This window comes from Microcaecilia unicolor, chromosome 3, assembly GCF_901765095.1.
Source record: "Microcaecilia unicolor chromosome 3, aMicUni1.1, whole genome shotgun sequence".
Taxonomy (NCBI): Eukaryota; Metazoa; Chordata; class Amphibia; order Gymnophiona; family Siphonopidae; genus Microcaecilia; species Microcaecilia unicolor.
In genome coordinates, this window is record NC_044033.1 from 225,894,618 (window position 1) to 225,909,817 (window position 15,200).

General features: G+C 50.9%; 2 protein-coding genes across 2 annotated transcripts in view; both read right to left on the minus strand.

Annotated features, from left to right (window-relative positions):
• The window catches only part of LOC115466338 (butyrophilin subfamily 1 member A1-like), a 1,244,786-nt gene that overhangs the window by 507,416 nt on the left and 722,170 nt on the right, over positions 1-15,200 (minus strand). The gene's annotated exons all lie outside the window — the stretch shown is intronic.
• LOC115466339 (butyrophilin subfamily 1 member A1-like) overlaps positions 2,522-15,200 on the minus strand; it is a 384,019-nt gene continuing 371,340 nt past the window's right edge. Inside the window, exon 16 of the mRNA XM_030197519.1 lies at positions 2,522-3,146. Within this exon, the coding sequence (XP_030053379.1) occupies positions 2,602-3,146 (545 nt within the window). The 3' untranslated portion in view covers positions 2,522-2,601. The remainder of the gene's footprint in view (positions 3,147-15,200) is intronic.

Sequence of the window (15,200 nt, forward strand, 5' to 3'; positions counted from 1 at the left end):
CTCCTCACATTCTCAGGGTTTAAACCAAGCTCTGTCACTTGGACCCCTCCTTATATTCACAGGCATTAAACTGATCTCTATTACTCTCACTGTGTTACTGAGACCCCTCCTCACATTCACAGGTTCTAATTCATCTCTGTCACTCTCACTGTTTTACTGAGACCCCCTCTTCACATTCACAGGCATTAAACTGACCTCTGTCACTCTCACTGAGACACTCCCTGACATTCACAAGCTCTAGTCCCACATCTGTCCCTCTCACAGTGTCACTGAAACACCTCCTCACATTCTCAGGGTTTAAACCAAGCTCTGTCACTTGGACCCCTCCTTATATTCACAGGCATTAAACTGACCTCTATTACTCTCACTGTGTTACTGAGACCCCTCCTCACATTCACAGGTTCTAATTCATCTGTCACTCTCACTGAGACACTCCCTGACATTCACAGGCTCTGGTCCCACATCTGTGTCATTGAGCCCAGTGGCGTAGCCAGACTGCTAATTTTGGATGGGCCTGAACCCAAAGTGGGTGGGCACAAAATTTTCTCTCTACCCCCCTCCCCCAGCAAAATTTAGTCACGCTAATCAGATGCATTTGTCACACAGGGTAAAGTGCTGCTTTTCAGTGCATCAGATTTCAGAAAATTTATTTAATAGCCTAACACCCTTTTCAATGAGCTTTCAGAGGCCAAAACCTCCTGCCTCAGGTCAGTATAATGCTGTTACGGTATCCTCCCCTGACCTAAGGAAGGAAGTATTGGTCTCTGAAACTTCATTAACACAGGTACCATATTACTTTATCCTAAATTAAAAATAAAATTATTTTCTTTACCTTTCTTGTATGGCCATTTACTTTTTCTCATTGTGTCGCTCCCAGTCTCTAGATTCTGCTTTCCTTCGTTTTCGCTTAACTCTTCTGCCACGGTTTCCTGGCCATTTCTCATTTTTCTCTCCTTTTTCTTTGCTTTCTTCAATATTTTTCTGCCTCTCTCTCTCTGTCCTGATTTAATTCATTCTTCCTATCCATTCTTTAATTTCCTTCATCTACTTATGGCTTTTCATCTTTTTCTCACCCTTGTTCTCCCCATGCCCCTTCCTCTTATTCTCCAGTCTTTCACTACTCTCCTTTTCCATCCAGCAGCTCTCTTCTTTCTCTCCCCATCCTTCCAGTCTCCCCTCTCTCTCCCCATCCTTCCAGTAGTCTCCCCTCTTTCTTTCTGCATCCTTCCGTCCAGTGTCACCTTTCTCCCTACCCTTCCATCCAGCGTCTTCCCTCTTTCTCTCCCCATCCTTCCATCCATCTATCCTCTCTCCTGATCCTTCCATCTAATGTCTCTCTCCCTCTTTCTAACCAGTGTCTCTGTATCACTCTACCCTTTTCTGTTCAGTGTCCCTTCTCTCTCCACATCCTTCCAGTCTCTCACATTTCTCTGCATCTTTCCAGTCTCTCCCCTTTCTCTCCCCATCCTTCCATCCAGAGTCTCTCTCCCCATCCATCCGTTTTCCCTCTTTCTCTCCCCATCCTTCCATGTTTTCCCTCTTTCTCCCCATCCTTCCATGTTTTCCCTCATTCTCTGCCATCCTTCCATCTGTTTTCCCTCTTTTCTCCCCATCCTTCCATGTTTTCCCTCTTTCTCCCCATCCTTCCATGTTTTCCCTCATTCTCTGCCATCCTTCCATCTGTTTTCCCCTCTTTCTCCCCATCCTTCCATGTTTTCCCTCATTCTCTGCCATCCTTCCATCTGTTTTCCCTCTTTTTCTCCCCATCCTTCCATGTCTTCCCTCTTTTCTTCGACGAGGCCCGCCCTGCATGCCAGCGCCAGCCCCCATTGCCGGCCACTGCTGCTTTTCCTGTTGAGCAGCAGGGCCGGCGCTACAAAAAAGAAGAAGCGCTAAGGACGAGAAATGTTAAAAAAAAAAAAAAAAGCGCGGCACCGGCAGGCACTGTCTCGGCAGCCTTGAAGCATTGGCTGCTGAGGCATTGGCATTGGCTGCTGGCTCGCAGGCTCCTCCCGTCTGCGGGAGGAGCCTGCGAGCCAGCAGCCAATGCCTCAGCAGCCAATGCCTCAAGGCTGCCGAGACAGTGCCTGCCGGTGCCGCGCTTTTTTTTTTTTTTTTAACATTTCTCGTCCTTACTCCTTAGCGCCGTTAGCGCTTCTTCTTTTTTGTAGCGCCGGCCCTGCTGCTCAATAGGAAAAGCAGCAGTGGCCGGCAATGGGTTCTGGGGCTGGCGCTGGGCAGGCCTGGACTGGAATTGGGTGGGCCTGGGCCCACCCAGGCCCACCCGTAGCTACGCCCCTGATTGAGCCCCTTCCTCATATTCACAAGCTCTTATCCCACCTTTCCAGGTGCTAATGAAATGTCATACATTTTTTTGAGTATTCTAAAATTATTCTAGTTTCATTATTAATTTTTTTCCCCACTTATTGTTTCAACAGTACATTTTCTTTACAAGCTTAGTCAGTTTGGAAAAATCAGATCACAGATTGTATATAGTGAACCTGAACAGCACAGCTCACAAGTAACACTCTCTGATTTTTCTTATCCAGATCTCAAAAATCAACTCCCAGATTATATATCAGACCCCTGAGTCTGGCTTACTCATTCCCAGTCTGGCACTGGGCGGATTCTCAGAGCTCCAGCATATTTACCTCCTTCCTTGAGACAAGGACTGAAATAAGGCCGGAGTTTCTCAGTGAAGGTGTTGGTGAAGGTGAAGAGATGAGATTTATTATCTGCATTGTAAAATGAGACCTTTCCTGCCTCATAGTCCAGGAAAATCCCCACTGCCTGGGGTCTCACACTCAGGGGGAGCAGGGTGCCAGGGGAGGTGCAGGCCCAGTATTTATCTCCATCTCTCAGTATCACTCTCCAGTATCCATCTTTGGGTCCCATTGTGATTTTCTTCTTCTTGTTCACAGAATCTTTACAAACCCCCAAATCCCACAAAGTCTTGTCTCCCACCTCCACCTCCCAGTAATGTCTCCCCGAGGTGAAGCTCTCACACCCCAGGACACAGGGATAATAGTCAAATCTCTGGGGATTGTCCGGCAGCTTCTTTCTTGTGTCTCCGTTTCTGACACTTTTCCGATCCTCAGTCAGGATGAGCCAGGGATGAGCAGTTTCTGGATCCAGAGTCACATTCACTGCAAGGAAAAGACACATTAATAAACATGTGCAGAGATTTCTCATTGGCTCTTCACATACCCACTTCTGCTCTCATTGGTAGGTTCACGTATTCAATAAGAGACACTCCATTATTGGTTATCATTCACTGACTAACTTACAGAAAAAGAGTAGTTACTTACCTGTAACAGGTGTTCTCCGAAGACAGCAGGCTGCATATTCTCACAAGTGGGTGACGCCACGTCGGCCCCGGAGGATTTTAAAGCAAAATCTCTTCCGTCGCGCGAGCGATCGTATTGCGCATGTGCGCACACCTCTTCCCGCTCGCTGTGCGGACACGCCCCTCAGTTATATCCAAAAGATGGAGGAGACAACTCCAAAAGGGGAGGTGGGAGGGTTTGTGAGAATATGCAGCCTGCTGTCTTCGGAGAACACCTGTTACAGGTAAGTAACTACTCTTTCTCCAAAGACAAGCAGGCTGATATTCTCACAAGTGGGGTATCCCTAGCTTCCAGGCTTACACAACAAACAGTGGTCAATTGAGTCTCGCAACGGCGAGGCCAGAATAAAAATTGACCTGAAAAGAAGAAACATCTAAATGAGTGTAGCCTGGAACGGAACAAACATGGGCTTAGGAGGGTTGGAGTTGGATTCTAAACCCCAAAGAAGTTCTGCAGCCCCGACTGCCCAAAACCGACTGACGCGTCGGCTATTCTGCTGAAGGCAGTAGTGAGATGTGAATGTGTGGACTGATGACGACGCCGCAGCTTTGCAGATCTCTTCAATAGTGACTGATCTTAGATTAGCCACCGACTCAGCCATGGCTCTAATTTTGTGAGCCGTGATATGGCTCTCTAGAGTCAGTCCAGCTTGGACAAAAATGAAGGAGATGCAATCTGCTAGCTAAGAAGAAATGATGCGGTTTCCGACAGCAACTGGCATTAAAGAAATAAACAACTGGGCGGACCGTCCGAGGGAGCTCGTCTGCTCCACGCAAAAAGTGCGCAGCTTGCTTTCGCCAGGGCTTGCAAGATGAGGGAGAAAGAATGTTGGCAAGACAATTGACTGGATCAACTGATACTCTGATAGCAGCACCAGTAAGAACTTTGTCTGCATGCGGAGAACTACTCTGTAAAGATGAGGAGTAAGGTAAGGCGCTTGAGCTACTAGAGTCTGAAGCTCACCGACCTTACGAGTTGAAGGAACAGCCACTAAGAAAAAAACGACCTTCCAGGTCCAATACTTCAGATGACAGGAATCCAGTGGCCCGAATTGAGCTTGCAGCAGCTGGATGAAAACGACATTGAGACCCCAAGATACTGAATAAGGAGTGATAGGGGCTCTGACCGAAGCATAAGAGCCAACTGTGAAAATTATTGTGCTAAGCCCAACAGAAATAATCCCCCCTAGACACATACAAGGAATTTTCTCAACACTGGGGGAGAAATAAACCTCTCATGAAGTGGACAGCTAAAGGCTGACCTTTTACACGTTGATGATAAGCTCTTATTGCACGAAGATGAATACTGACAGAGTTGGTCTTGAGACCAGACTCAGACAGGTGTAGAAAGAACTCAAGCAAGGTCTGTATAAGACAAGAGGCAGGATCTAGGGCCTTGCTGTCACACCAGACGGCAAACCTCTTCCATGAAAGGAATAACACCTCTTTGTGAAATCTTTTCTGGAAGCAGGCAAGAGTCGGGAGACACTCTTCTGGAAAACTCAACGAAACCTACACATTCAACATCCAGACCGTGTGAGGCAGAGATTGGAGGTTGGGATGTAGAAGTGCCCCCTCGTTCTGCGTAATGAGAGCTGGAAAACATTCCAACTCCAGAAGAAGAGGGAATCGTATCTGACGTAGCTAGAAAGGAGCAATCAGAATCATGGCTCCACAATCTTGCTTGAGAATCAGCAAAGTCTTTTCCACCAGATGTATGGGAGGATACGCATACAGAAAACCTGTCCCCCAAAGAAGGAGAAAGGCATTCGATGATAGTCTGCCGTGAACCTGCAGCCTGGAACAGAACTGAGGGACTTTGTGATTGGACTAAGTAGTAAAAAGATCCACTGAGGGGGTATCTCGCTCCCGGAAGATCTTTCGAGCTACAGCCATGCTCAACAACCATGACTGTAGCATTATCCTGCTCAGCCTGTCGGCCAGACTGCTGTTTTCGCCAATTAGATAAATGGCTTGGAGAAAACATGCCGCGTTGGCGGGCCCACCGCTACATCTGCATGGCATCCTGACTCAGAGGACAAGATCCAGTACTCCTTTGTTATCGAGTACATCACAACCCGATTGTTTGGTTGAATTAAAATAATTTGGTTGGATAGCCAGGAGGGATACAACCTTCGTGAGCAGCTTTTGACTGAATAAGGTGGATGGGAAGCCTCAGAATCAAAATGGAGAGAATTAACCACCTCTGAGGGGAATTCCGAAGACTGGCAAACAGTTGGGTCACATCCTCTAGATACCCTAAAGTTGATACCACTGGGAAGCTAGGATGCACCGAGCGGATGTCATGTGCAAAAGTGCCATGGGTGTTAAGGGAACACATGCACTCCCAGTCCATGAAGATACACTGCAGAACAGCCAGGCACTAGGAAAAACATACTCTGGACGCAAAGTGAGTATAAGTATCCTGTAAGTCCAGAGAGCATAACCAATCGTTTTCCTGAAGTATGGGAAGAAGGATGCCCAGGGAAATCATCCTGAACGAAAATCTGTTTAGGCCTCTTATGTCTATGATGGAACGCAACCCACAAGGAAGGACCTGGAATAGAAACTCAACCCTTCTTGTCCTGGTGGAACGGGCTCGACTGCATTGCACTGAGAAAGGCAGAGATTTCCTCTGCAAGTACTCACTGTTGATGGAAGCTAAAGGATTAAGCTCCCAATGAACAATGTGGAGGGTTTGATTCCAGATTGAGAATGCAGATTGGCCGGTACGGACGTTTTTTTTGTTTTTTTTTTAGTGGCTATGCTGAATTGGAGCCAGTCAAAAACCCCTCTCTGGTTCCTGCGGAATAGCTGCAGGAGTCTGATTAGGTGCACGCCGCTGACTAGAACGAGCGTGCTGAGGCATAGCCTGAACCAGCTGTCGAGAAGTAAGAGTATACGTACGACCCCATAAGACACAAGGAAAACTACTCTTCTCTTTAAAGAACTTCCGAGATGAGGAAGTGTATGCACAGCATATCTACAATTTTCTGCTGAGTCTCCTCCTCCAGGTGAGAGGCACACAGTCATGAGAGTCTGCGCATCACTGTACCTAGAGCAGAAATCTAGGTGTTACATTACAAGTGTCGAAATGCCATTGGACAGGAACTTGCAACACACCGTGTGCTACCTGACCACTTGGTGAAAAGGTGTAGCCTACTCCGGTGGGAATGCTCGTATAGATCTGGCAGGACTTGGTTTTGGACGCGATCATGCCAGCCTGGTACGCCATTCTCCAAAGGAGGCTAAGGATGTATGCTCTGGCCCCGGGGGCGCCGAAGCAAGTTCTTAGAACTCCTATCTGTTCTGAGTGGCAGAAGACTCAGGTGAAGATGGTAGTCCAGGACCTCGAGCATCTGGGCATTGGGTTGATTCACAATCTCGACTGTAATGTCAAGACAGATAGAAGATCTAGAGGATTCTCAGCAGAGAAAACCCCATGTTCATCAGATGAACCATCATTGAACTGAGCTAACTACTCAAACAGAGCAGCTCAGATCCAAACATTGACCAGTATAGAGCAACTGTCATACATACAATTATACCAGAACAGCTATGGAAAATTACGTTCTCCTGTAGGCAAACTGGCTGTTCTTAACATGCATTTCTGGGCCTGGAAGCCAAGGTATGGAGGCGCGGTAAGTTCTACGACGGGGTCAAGAAGTTGCCCCAGTAGGCTGCAAACACCCATACCAGAGGCAGCATCGGTGAAGGAGACCAGGTGAAAAGCTAGATGCCGCAGGAGGCGGTAGCACCCATGGCATCCAATGGTACCCATGGTCCCAAAGCCAAGGACAAAATCTGGAAATGCAAGGGAATCGAAACCAGACTGCCAGATGACTTCCATAACAGAGATGTGACCGATGGTATCGATGGTACCCATGGCACCGATGGTACCGATGATACACATGGTACCGATGACCCCCGGTACCAATGGAATCCATGGTACTTGGCACCGATGATAGTCATGATATCTGGTATCGATGGTACCCACGATACCCTGGTATCGATGGTACCCTTGACATGTGGTACCGATGGTACCCATGATATCCTGCACCAACAGCACCGACGGTACCGATGTACACATGGTACCGACGGTGCTCAAGACACCTGGTACCAATGGCACTCATGGTACCAATGGTACCTGGTCATGATATCTGGTATCGATGGTACTCATGTACCGACGGTATCCATGATACCTGTCCATGGTACCGACGATACCCGATACCGATGGTACTCATGATACTCGGTACCGATGGGCGATGATACCTGGTACCGATGGTCGATGGTGCCCATGATACCTGGTGCCGATGGTGCCCATGATACCTGGTACCGACGGCACCCATGCACCGAAGACACTCGGCACCGACGGTACCCATGGTACCGATGATACCCGGTGCCGATGGGACCCATGGTACCGATGATACCCGGTACCGACGGGACCCATGGCACCGACCATGGTACCAATGTTCCTGGCACCGATACTCCTCGGTACCGACGCACCGATGACATTCGGCACCGACGGCACCCATGGCACCGATGATACTCGGTACCGACGGCACCCATGGTACCGATGATACTCGGTACCGACGGTACCCATGACACTCGGTACCGATGGTATCTACGGAACCGATGATACCCGGTACCGATGGCACCGTTGATACCTGGTACCGGTGTATCGACGTCCAATGCCAGGATACCTCCATAACAGAGGGAGCAACGCTCTCGGCACCGACTGATGTCTGAAGCCCGGATACCTCCATAACAGAGGGAGCAAAGCTCTGGGCACCGATGGTACCGACACCCGCTGATGCGCCCGAATGACCTGCCAAGCAGGAGGCGCCGAGGCAGGTGGAGACCTATTCGATGCATAACTATACCCAGCGTGCATCGGTCTCTGTCGGACTCCAGAATGATCTCCTTTGGGCATCCCTGGCAGAGTAGAATACGTCTCGTCTTTGAGACACTACTTGCGCTTCACAGGGAGATGATCCGGCCCAAGACACATCCGCCGATGCGCCCGAATGACCTGCCAAGCAGGAGGCGCCGAGGCAGGTGGAGACCTATTCGATGCATAACTATACCCAGCGTGCATCGGTCTCTGTCGGACTCCAGAATGATCTCCTTTGGGCATCCCTGGCAGAGTAGAATACGTCTCGCCTTTGAGACACTACTTGCGCTTCACAGGGAGATGATCCGGCCCAAGACACATCCTCCGATGCGCCCGAATGACCTGCAGAGCAGGAGGCGCCGAGGCGGGTGGAGATTCACTTCAAAGGTTACACCACTGATATTGTGTCACCAGGTTGCCCATTCAGTGGCTGACCAGGGATGCACCTGCTTAGGTTCCTGTTTTTTCCTGTGACATACACCTTCACCACTTGTGGGGCTTAAAGACAGTGGTGTGCTGAAGCAGGCTCTCACAGCTCTGGAGAGCCATTTGTAAAGTTTTAATAAATGGATCCTAAAAAAATGTGGGCTTGTTTAGTTTGCTGGCGAGAAAGAGCCCACAGATAACAATATACCAGCACTTTTATAAGAAAAAAGAAAAAGAGAAGCTTAAAAGCTTTGTTTTCATTTCAGGCACAGCCCCTTGTGACTCTGGCAACTACTTAACTTTTCCTTGCCCCAGGTACAAAAAATACCTGTATATATAAGCCACAATGAGCCTGCCATGAAAGAGTACAAATGAAAAAATAAAGAACACCCAAAAGGGTAAAATAAAAAAGAGATTTTACTCCGAGGACCTGAAGAAAACACGAAGCACTAACGAACTCCGTGTCTCCTCAGACGCGGAAAAAGAAAAACTGAGGGGCGTGTCCGCACAGCGAGCGGGAAGAGGTGTGCGCACATGCGCAGTACGATCGCTCGCGCGACAGAACGCCGTAAAGAGATTTTGAGATTTTGCTTTAAAATCCTCCGGGGCCGACGTGGCGTCACCCACTTGTGAGAATATCAGCCTGCTTGTCTTTGGAGAAACAATGTTATTGATTAGCATCTGTAATTTCATCCTATGGGGCTCCTCTACTGAGCGATGAAATAAAGATTCTAATTGGCTGACTCACTGACAGGCTGCATAAAACAAGTCTCCTCATTGGTCCCTCATGTTTCCATAGCACAATTCAGTAGTTCAGCAAGCTCACTCAACTCTCACTGATCCCTAAAGGCAGCAGTTCTGGTCTCTTAGAGCTCCTACAACTGATGAATAATTAGTATAGAATCCACTGTGAGATTTGTTAGCTGGGTTTGTTCCCCAGTTTTTTTCCTTTTTGAACTATTTCTCCATTTGTCGTATACGTTTTGAGCAGTTATTTGTATTCCTAAAGCCCCTAAAAGATTTTAAAAAATGAATCACATTGTACGTAATAAATTATTCCACATTCAGGATGTGTCATTTTGAAGCAATGGCATCAATGAATTATTAAAGTTTAAGATTTTCCAAAAAGTAAAGATTAAACAAACTAATACAAAAACACATTCTTGGTTTTATAGGCCATTTTTCTATGCAGCAGCTTTCTATAGAAGAAGAAATTTAACACAATTTTACATGGAAATTAACACACATATACATGCACCTGACCTGAAAGCGAATGATACATACCTGTAGCAGGTGTTCTCCGAGGACAGCAGGCTGATTGTTCTCACGACTGGGTTGACGTCCACGGCAGCCCCCACCAACTGGAACAAAACTTTGCGGGTGGTCCCGCACGCAGGGTACGCCCACCGCGCATGCGCGGCCGTCTTCCCGCCCGTGCGCGGCCGTTCCCGCTCAGTTGAATGACAAGCAAAAATGATCAAAAACACAACTCCAAAGGGGAGGAGGGAGGGTAGGTGAGAACAATCAGCCTGCTGTCCTCGGAGAACACCTGCTACAGGTATGTATCATTCACTTTCTCCGAGGACAAGCAGGCTGCTTGTTCTCACGACTGGGGTATCCCTAGCTCTCAGGCTCACTCAAAACAAGAACCCAGGTCAATTGAACCTCGCAACGGCGAGGGTATAACAGAAATTGACCTACGAAGAACAACTAACTGAGAGTGCAGCCTGACCAGAATAAATTCGGGTCCTGGAGGGTGGAGTTGGATTTAAACCCCAAACAGATTCTGCAGCACCGACTGCCCGAACCGACTGTCGCGTCGGGTATCCTGCTGGAGGCAGTAATGTGATGTGAATGTGTGGACAGATGACCACGTCGCAGCCTTGCAAATCTCTTCAATAGTGGCTGACTTCAAGTGGGCCACCGACGCTGCCATGGCTCTGACACTATGAGCCGTGACATGACCCTCAAGAGTCAGCCCAGCCTGGGCGTAAGTGAAGGAAATGCAATCTGCTAGCCAATTGGAGATGGTGCGTTTCCTGACAGCGACCCCTTTCCTATTGGGGTCGAAAGAAACAAACAATTGGGCGGACTGTTTGTGGGGCTGTGTCCGCTCCAAATAGAAGGCCAACGCTCTTTTGCAGTCCAATGTGTGCAACTGACGTTCAGCAGGGCGGGTATGCGGTCTGGGAAAGAATGTTGGCAAGACAATTGACTGGTTAAGATGGAACTCCGACACCACCTTTGGCAGGAACTTAGGGTGAGTACGGAGCACTACTCTGTTATGATGAAATTTAGTATACGGAGCATGAGCTACCAGGGCTTGAAGCTCACTGACCCTAAGAGCTGAAGTAACTGCCACCAAGAAAATGACCTTCCAGGTCAAGTACTTCAGATGGCATGAATTCAGTGGTTCAAAAGGAGGTTTCATCAGCTGGGTGAGGACGACATTGAGGTCCCATGACACTGCAGGAGGCTTGACAGGGGGCTTTGACAAAAGCAAGCCTCTCATGAATCAAACGACTAAAGGCTCTCCAGAGATGGCTTTACCCTCTACACGAAGATGGTAAGCACTAATCGCACTAAGGTGATTCCTTACTGAGTTGGTCTTGAGGCCAGACTCTGATAAGTGCAGAAGGTATTCAAGCAGGTTCTGTGCAGGACAAGAACGAGGTTCTAGGGCCTTGCTCTCACACCAAACGACAAACCTCCTCCACTTGAAAAAGTAACTCTTTTTAGTGGAATCCTTCCTAGAGGCAAGCAAGACACGGGAGACACCCTCAGACAGACCCAACGAAGCGAAGTCTACGCCCTCAACATCCAGGCCGTGAGAGCCAGAGACTGAAGGTTGGGGTGCAGAAGCGCTCCGTCGTTCTGCGAAATGAGAGTCGGAAAACACTCCAATCTCCACGGTTCTTCGGAGGACAACTCCAGAAGAAGAGGGAACCAGATCTGGCGGGGCCAAAAAGGCGCTATCAGAATCATGGTGCCGTGGTCTTGCTTGAGCTTCAGTAAGGTCTTCCCCACCAAAGGTATGGGAGGATAAGCATACAGGAGGCCGGTCCCCCAATGGAGGAGAAAGGCATCCGACGCTAACCTGCCGTGTGCCTGTAGTCTGGAACAGAACAGAGGCAGCTTGTGGTTGGTCTGAGAGGCGAAAAGGTCCACCGAGGGGGTGCCCCACTCTCGGAAGATCTTGCGTACCACTCTGGAATGGAGCGACCACTCGTGCGGTTGCATGACTCTGCTCAGTCTTTCGGCCAGACTGTTGTTTACACCTGCCAGGTATGTGGCTTGGAGAAGCATGCCGAACTGGCAAGCCCAACGCCACATCCCGACGGCTTCCTGACACAGGGGGCGAGATCCGGTGCCCCCCTGCTTGTTGATGTAATACATTGCAACCTGATTGTCTGTCCGAATTTGGATAATTTGACAGGACAGTCGATCTCTGAAAGCCTTCAGTGCGTTCCAGACCTCTCGGAGCTCCAGGAGGTTGATCTGCAGATCCTTTTCCTAGAGGGACCACAGTCCTTGGGTGTGAAGCCCATCGACATGAGCTCCCCACCCCAGGAGAGACGCATCCGTCGTCAGCACTTTCGTGGGCTGTGGAATTTGGAATGGGCGTCCCCAGGTCAAATTGGTCCGAATGGTCCACCAGTGCAGTGAAGTGCGGCAACTGGTGGAGAGGCGGATGGCATCTTCTAGATTCCCGGTGGCTTGGCACCACTGGGAAGCTAGGGTCCATTGAGCAGATCTCATGTGAAGACGAGCCATGGGAGTCACATGAACTGTGGAGGCCATATGACCTAGGAGTCTCAACATCTGCCGAGCTGTGATCTGCTGAGACGCTCTGGTCTAGGAAGCCAGGGACAGGAGGTTGTTGGCCCTCGCTTCGGAAAGGAAGGCCTGAGCCGTCTGAGTATTCAGCAGAGCTCCTATGAATTCCAGAGATTTGGCTGGCTGGAGATGGGACTTTGGGTAATTTATCACAAACCCCCGCAGCTCCAGGAGGTGAATAGTGCACTGCATGGACCGGAGAGCTCCTGCCTCTGAGGTGGTTCTTTACCAGCCAGTCGTCGAGATATGGGAACACATGCACTCCCAGCTTGCGTAGATACGCCGCGACCACCACGAGGCACTTCGTGAACACCCGCGGGGCAGAGGCGAGCCCAAAGGGCAGCACACAATACTGAAAGTGCCGTGTCCCCAGACGGAATCTGAGATACTGTCTGTGAGCTGGCAGTATCGGGATGTGAGTGTATGCGTCCTTTAAATCCAGGGAACATAGCCAATCGTTTTTCTGAATCATTGGTAGAAGGGTGTCCAAGGAAAGCATCCTGAACTTCTCTTTGACCAGGTATTTGTTCAGGCCTCTCAGGTCTAGGATGGGGCGCATCCCCCCTGTTTTCTTTTCCACAAGGAAGTACCTGGAATAGAATCCCTGCCCTTCCTGCCCGGGTGGTACGGGCTCGACCGCATTGGCGCTGAGAAGGGCGGAGAGTTCCTCTGCACGTACCTGCTTGTGATGGGAGCTGAAGGATTGGGCTCCCGAAGGACAATTTGGTGGAGGGGAGGCCAAATTCAGGGCGTATCCGCACCGCACTATTTGGAGAACCCACTGGTCGGAGGTTATAAGAGGCCACCTTTGGTGAAAAAATTTTAACCTCCCCCCGACTGGCAGATCGTCCGGTACGGACACTTTGATGGCGGCTATGTTCCTGTGGATCCAGTCAAAAGCCCGTCCCCGGCTTTTGCTGTGGAGGCACAGGGGGCTGCTTAGGCGCACGCTGTTGACGGGAACGAGCGCGCTGGGACTGTCCCTGTGCCTAAGGAGGCCTTCGGGCCGGCTGGGTGTACCTACGCTTGTTATAGGCGTAGGGCGCAGCCTGCCTGGCCCGGGAAAAACGTCCACCTGCTGAGGTGGATGCTGAAGGCGCCCGGTGGGAGAGTCTGTCGAGGGCGGTTTCCCGCTGATGTAGTTGGTCCACCAACTGCTCGACCTTCTCACCAAAAATATTATCCCCCCGGCAAGGGACATCGGCCAGTCTCTGCTGGGTGCGGTTGTCCACGTCAGAGGCACACAGCCATGAGAGCCTGCGCATCACTATACCTTGAGCCGCAGCACAAGATGCCACGTCACAGGTGTCATATATACCCCTGGACAGGAACTTTCTGCACACCTTCAGCTGCCTGACCACCTCCTGAAAAGGCCTGGACTGCTCCGGTGGGAGCTTGTCGACCAGGTCCGCCAGTTGCTTTACATTATTCCGCATGTGGATGCTCGTGTAGAGCTGGTAAGACTGGATGCGGGTCACGAGCATGGAAGATTGGTAGGCCTTCCTCCCAAACGAGTCCAGAGTGCGAGACTCCCGCCCCGGGGGCGCCGAAGCGGTATCCCTCGAACTCCGTGCCCTCTTGAGAGCAGAGTCCACGACCGCCGAGTCATGAGGCAGTTGAGACCGCATTAACTCTGGGTCCGAGTGGATCCTGTATTGGGACTCCGCTTTTTTGGGGATGGTGGGATTAGATAATGGTCTCAACCAGTTCCGAAGCAGTGTCTCTTTGAGGACATTGTGCAACGGCACCGTGGAGGACTCTCTAGGTGGTGATGGATAGTCGAGGACCTCGAGCATCTCAGCCCTCGGCTCATCCACAGAGACCACGGGGAAGGGAATGCAAATAGACATGTCCCTGACAAAGGAGGCAAAGGAGAGGCTCTCAGGAGGCGAGAGCTTCCTCTCTGGTGAAGGCGTGGGGTCAGAGGGAAGGCCCACAGACTCCTCTGAGGAGAAATATCTGGGGTCCTCCTCCTCCCCCCACGAGACATAAGCTCATGCAGCTGAGTCCTCAACCGGGCCCGGCTCGACGTCGAGGCACCGAGGCCTCGGTGTCGTCGAGCGGTGGACTCCCGCGCCGGTGGGGACGAAGCTCCCTCCATCAACGTCGACGGGGACTCCACCTGCGTGGCGGTCGAGACTGGCGCCGCAAGCGGTGGTGGTGTCGAGGGCCTCGGCACCGGGCTAGAGCTCGCCGGCGCAACAGTCAACGGCGCCGAGGGCGCAAGCACCCCCGGCGCCGGCACAGCCTGGCGCATCAGCCCTTCCAGGATCCCCAGAAGGATGGCTCGGAGGCACTCGTCCAGGCCCGCTGTCGGGAAAGGCGAGGGGGCCGGTAGAGGTGTCGGTGCCGGAAGTTGGTCGGGTCCAGGAGACGGCACCGAAGTGCTGGCACCCTGGCGTGACGATACCTCTACCACCGAGGGGGGACCTCTCCTCTCGGCGCTGCCGCTTCCTCGGCGTCGAATCATCCCTGGCGCCGGGAGCCGGATGCGCCGTGGGTGACCGATGACGGTGCTTCTTTGCCTTTTTACGGTGCCCGTCATAGGCGCTTGGTGGAATAGAAGAGGAGGAAGTAGATCCCCCTCGGCCTCGAGGGATCGTGTCCGACAGGGTTCGGTCCCGAGGGCCCTGGGTAGAGGGAGTGACCGGGGCCGATTGCCCACGCGGCCTCTCACCCCTGCCGTCTCCGGAGGAC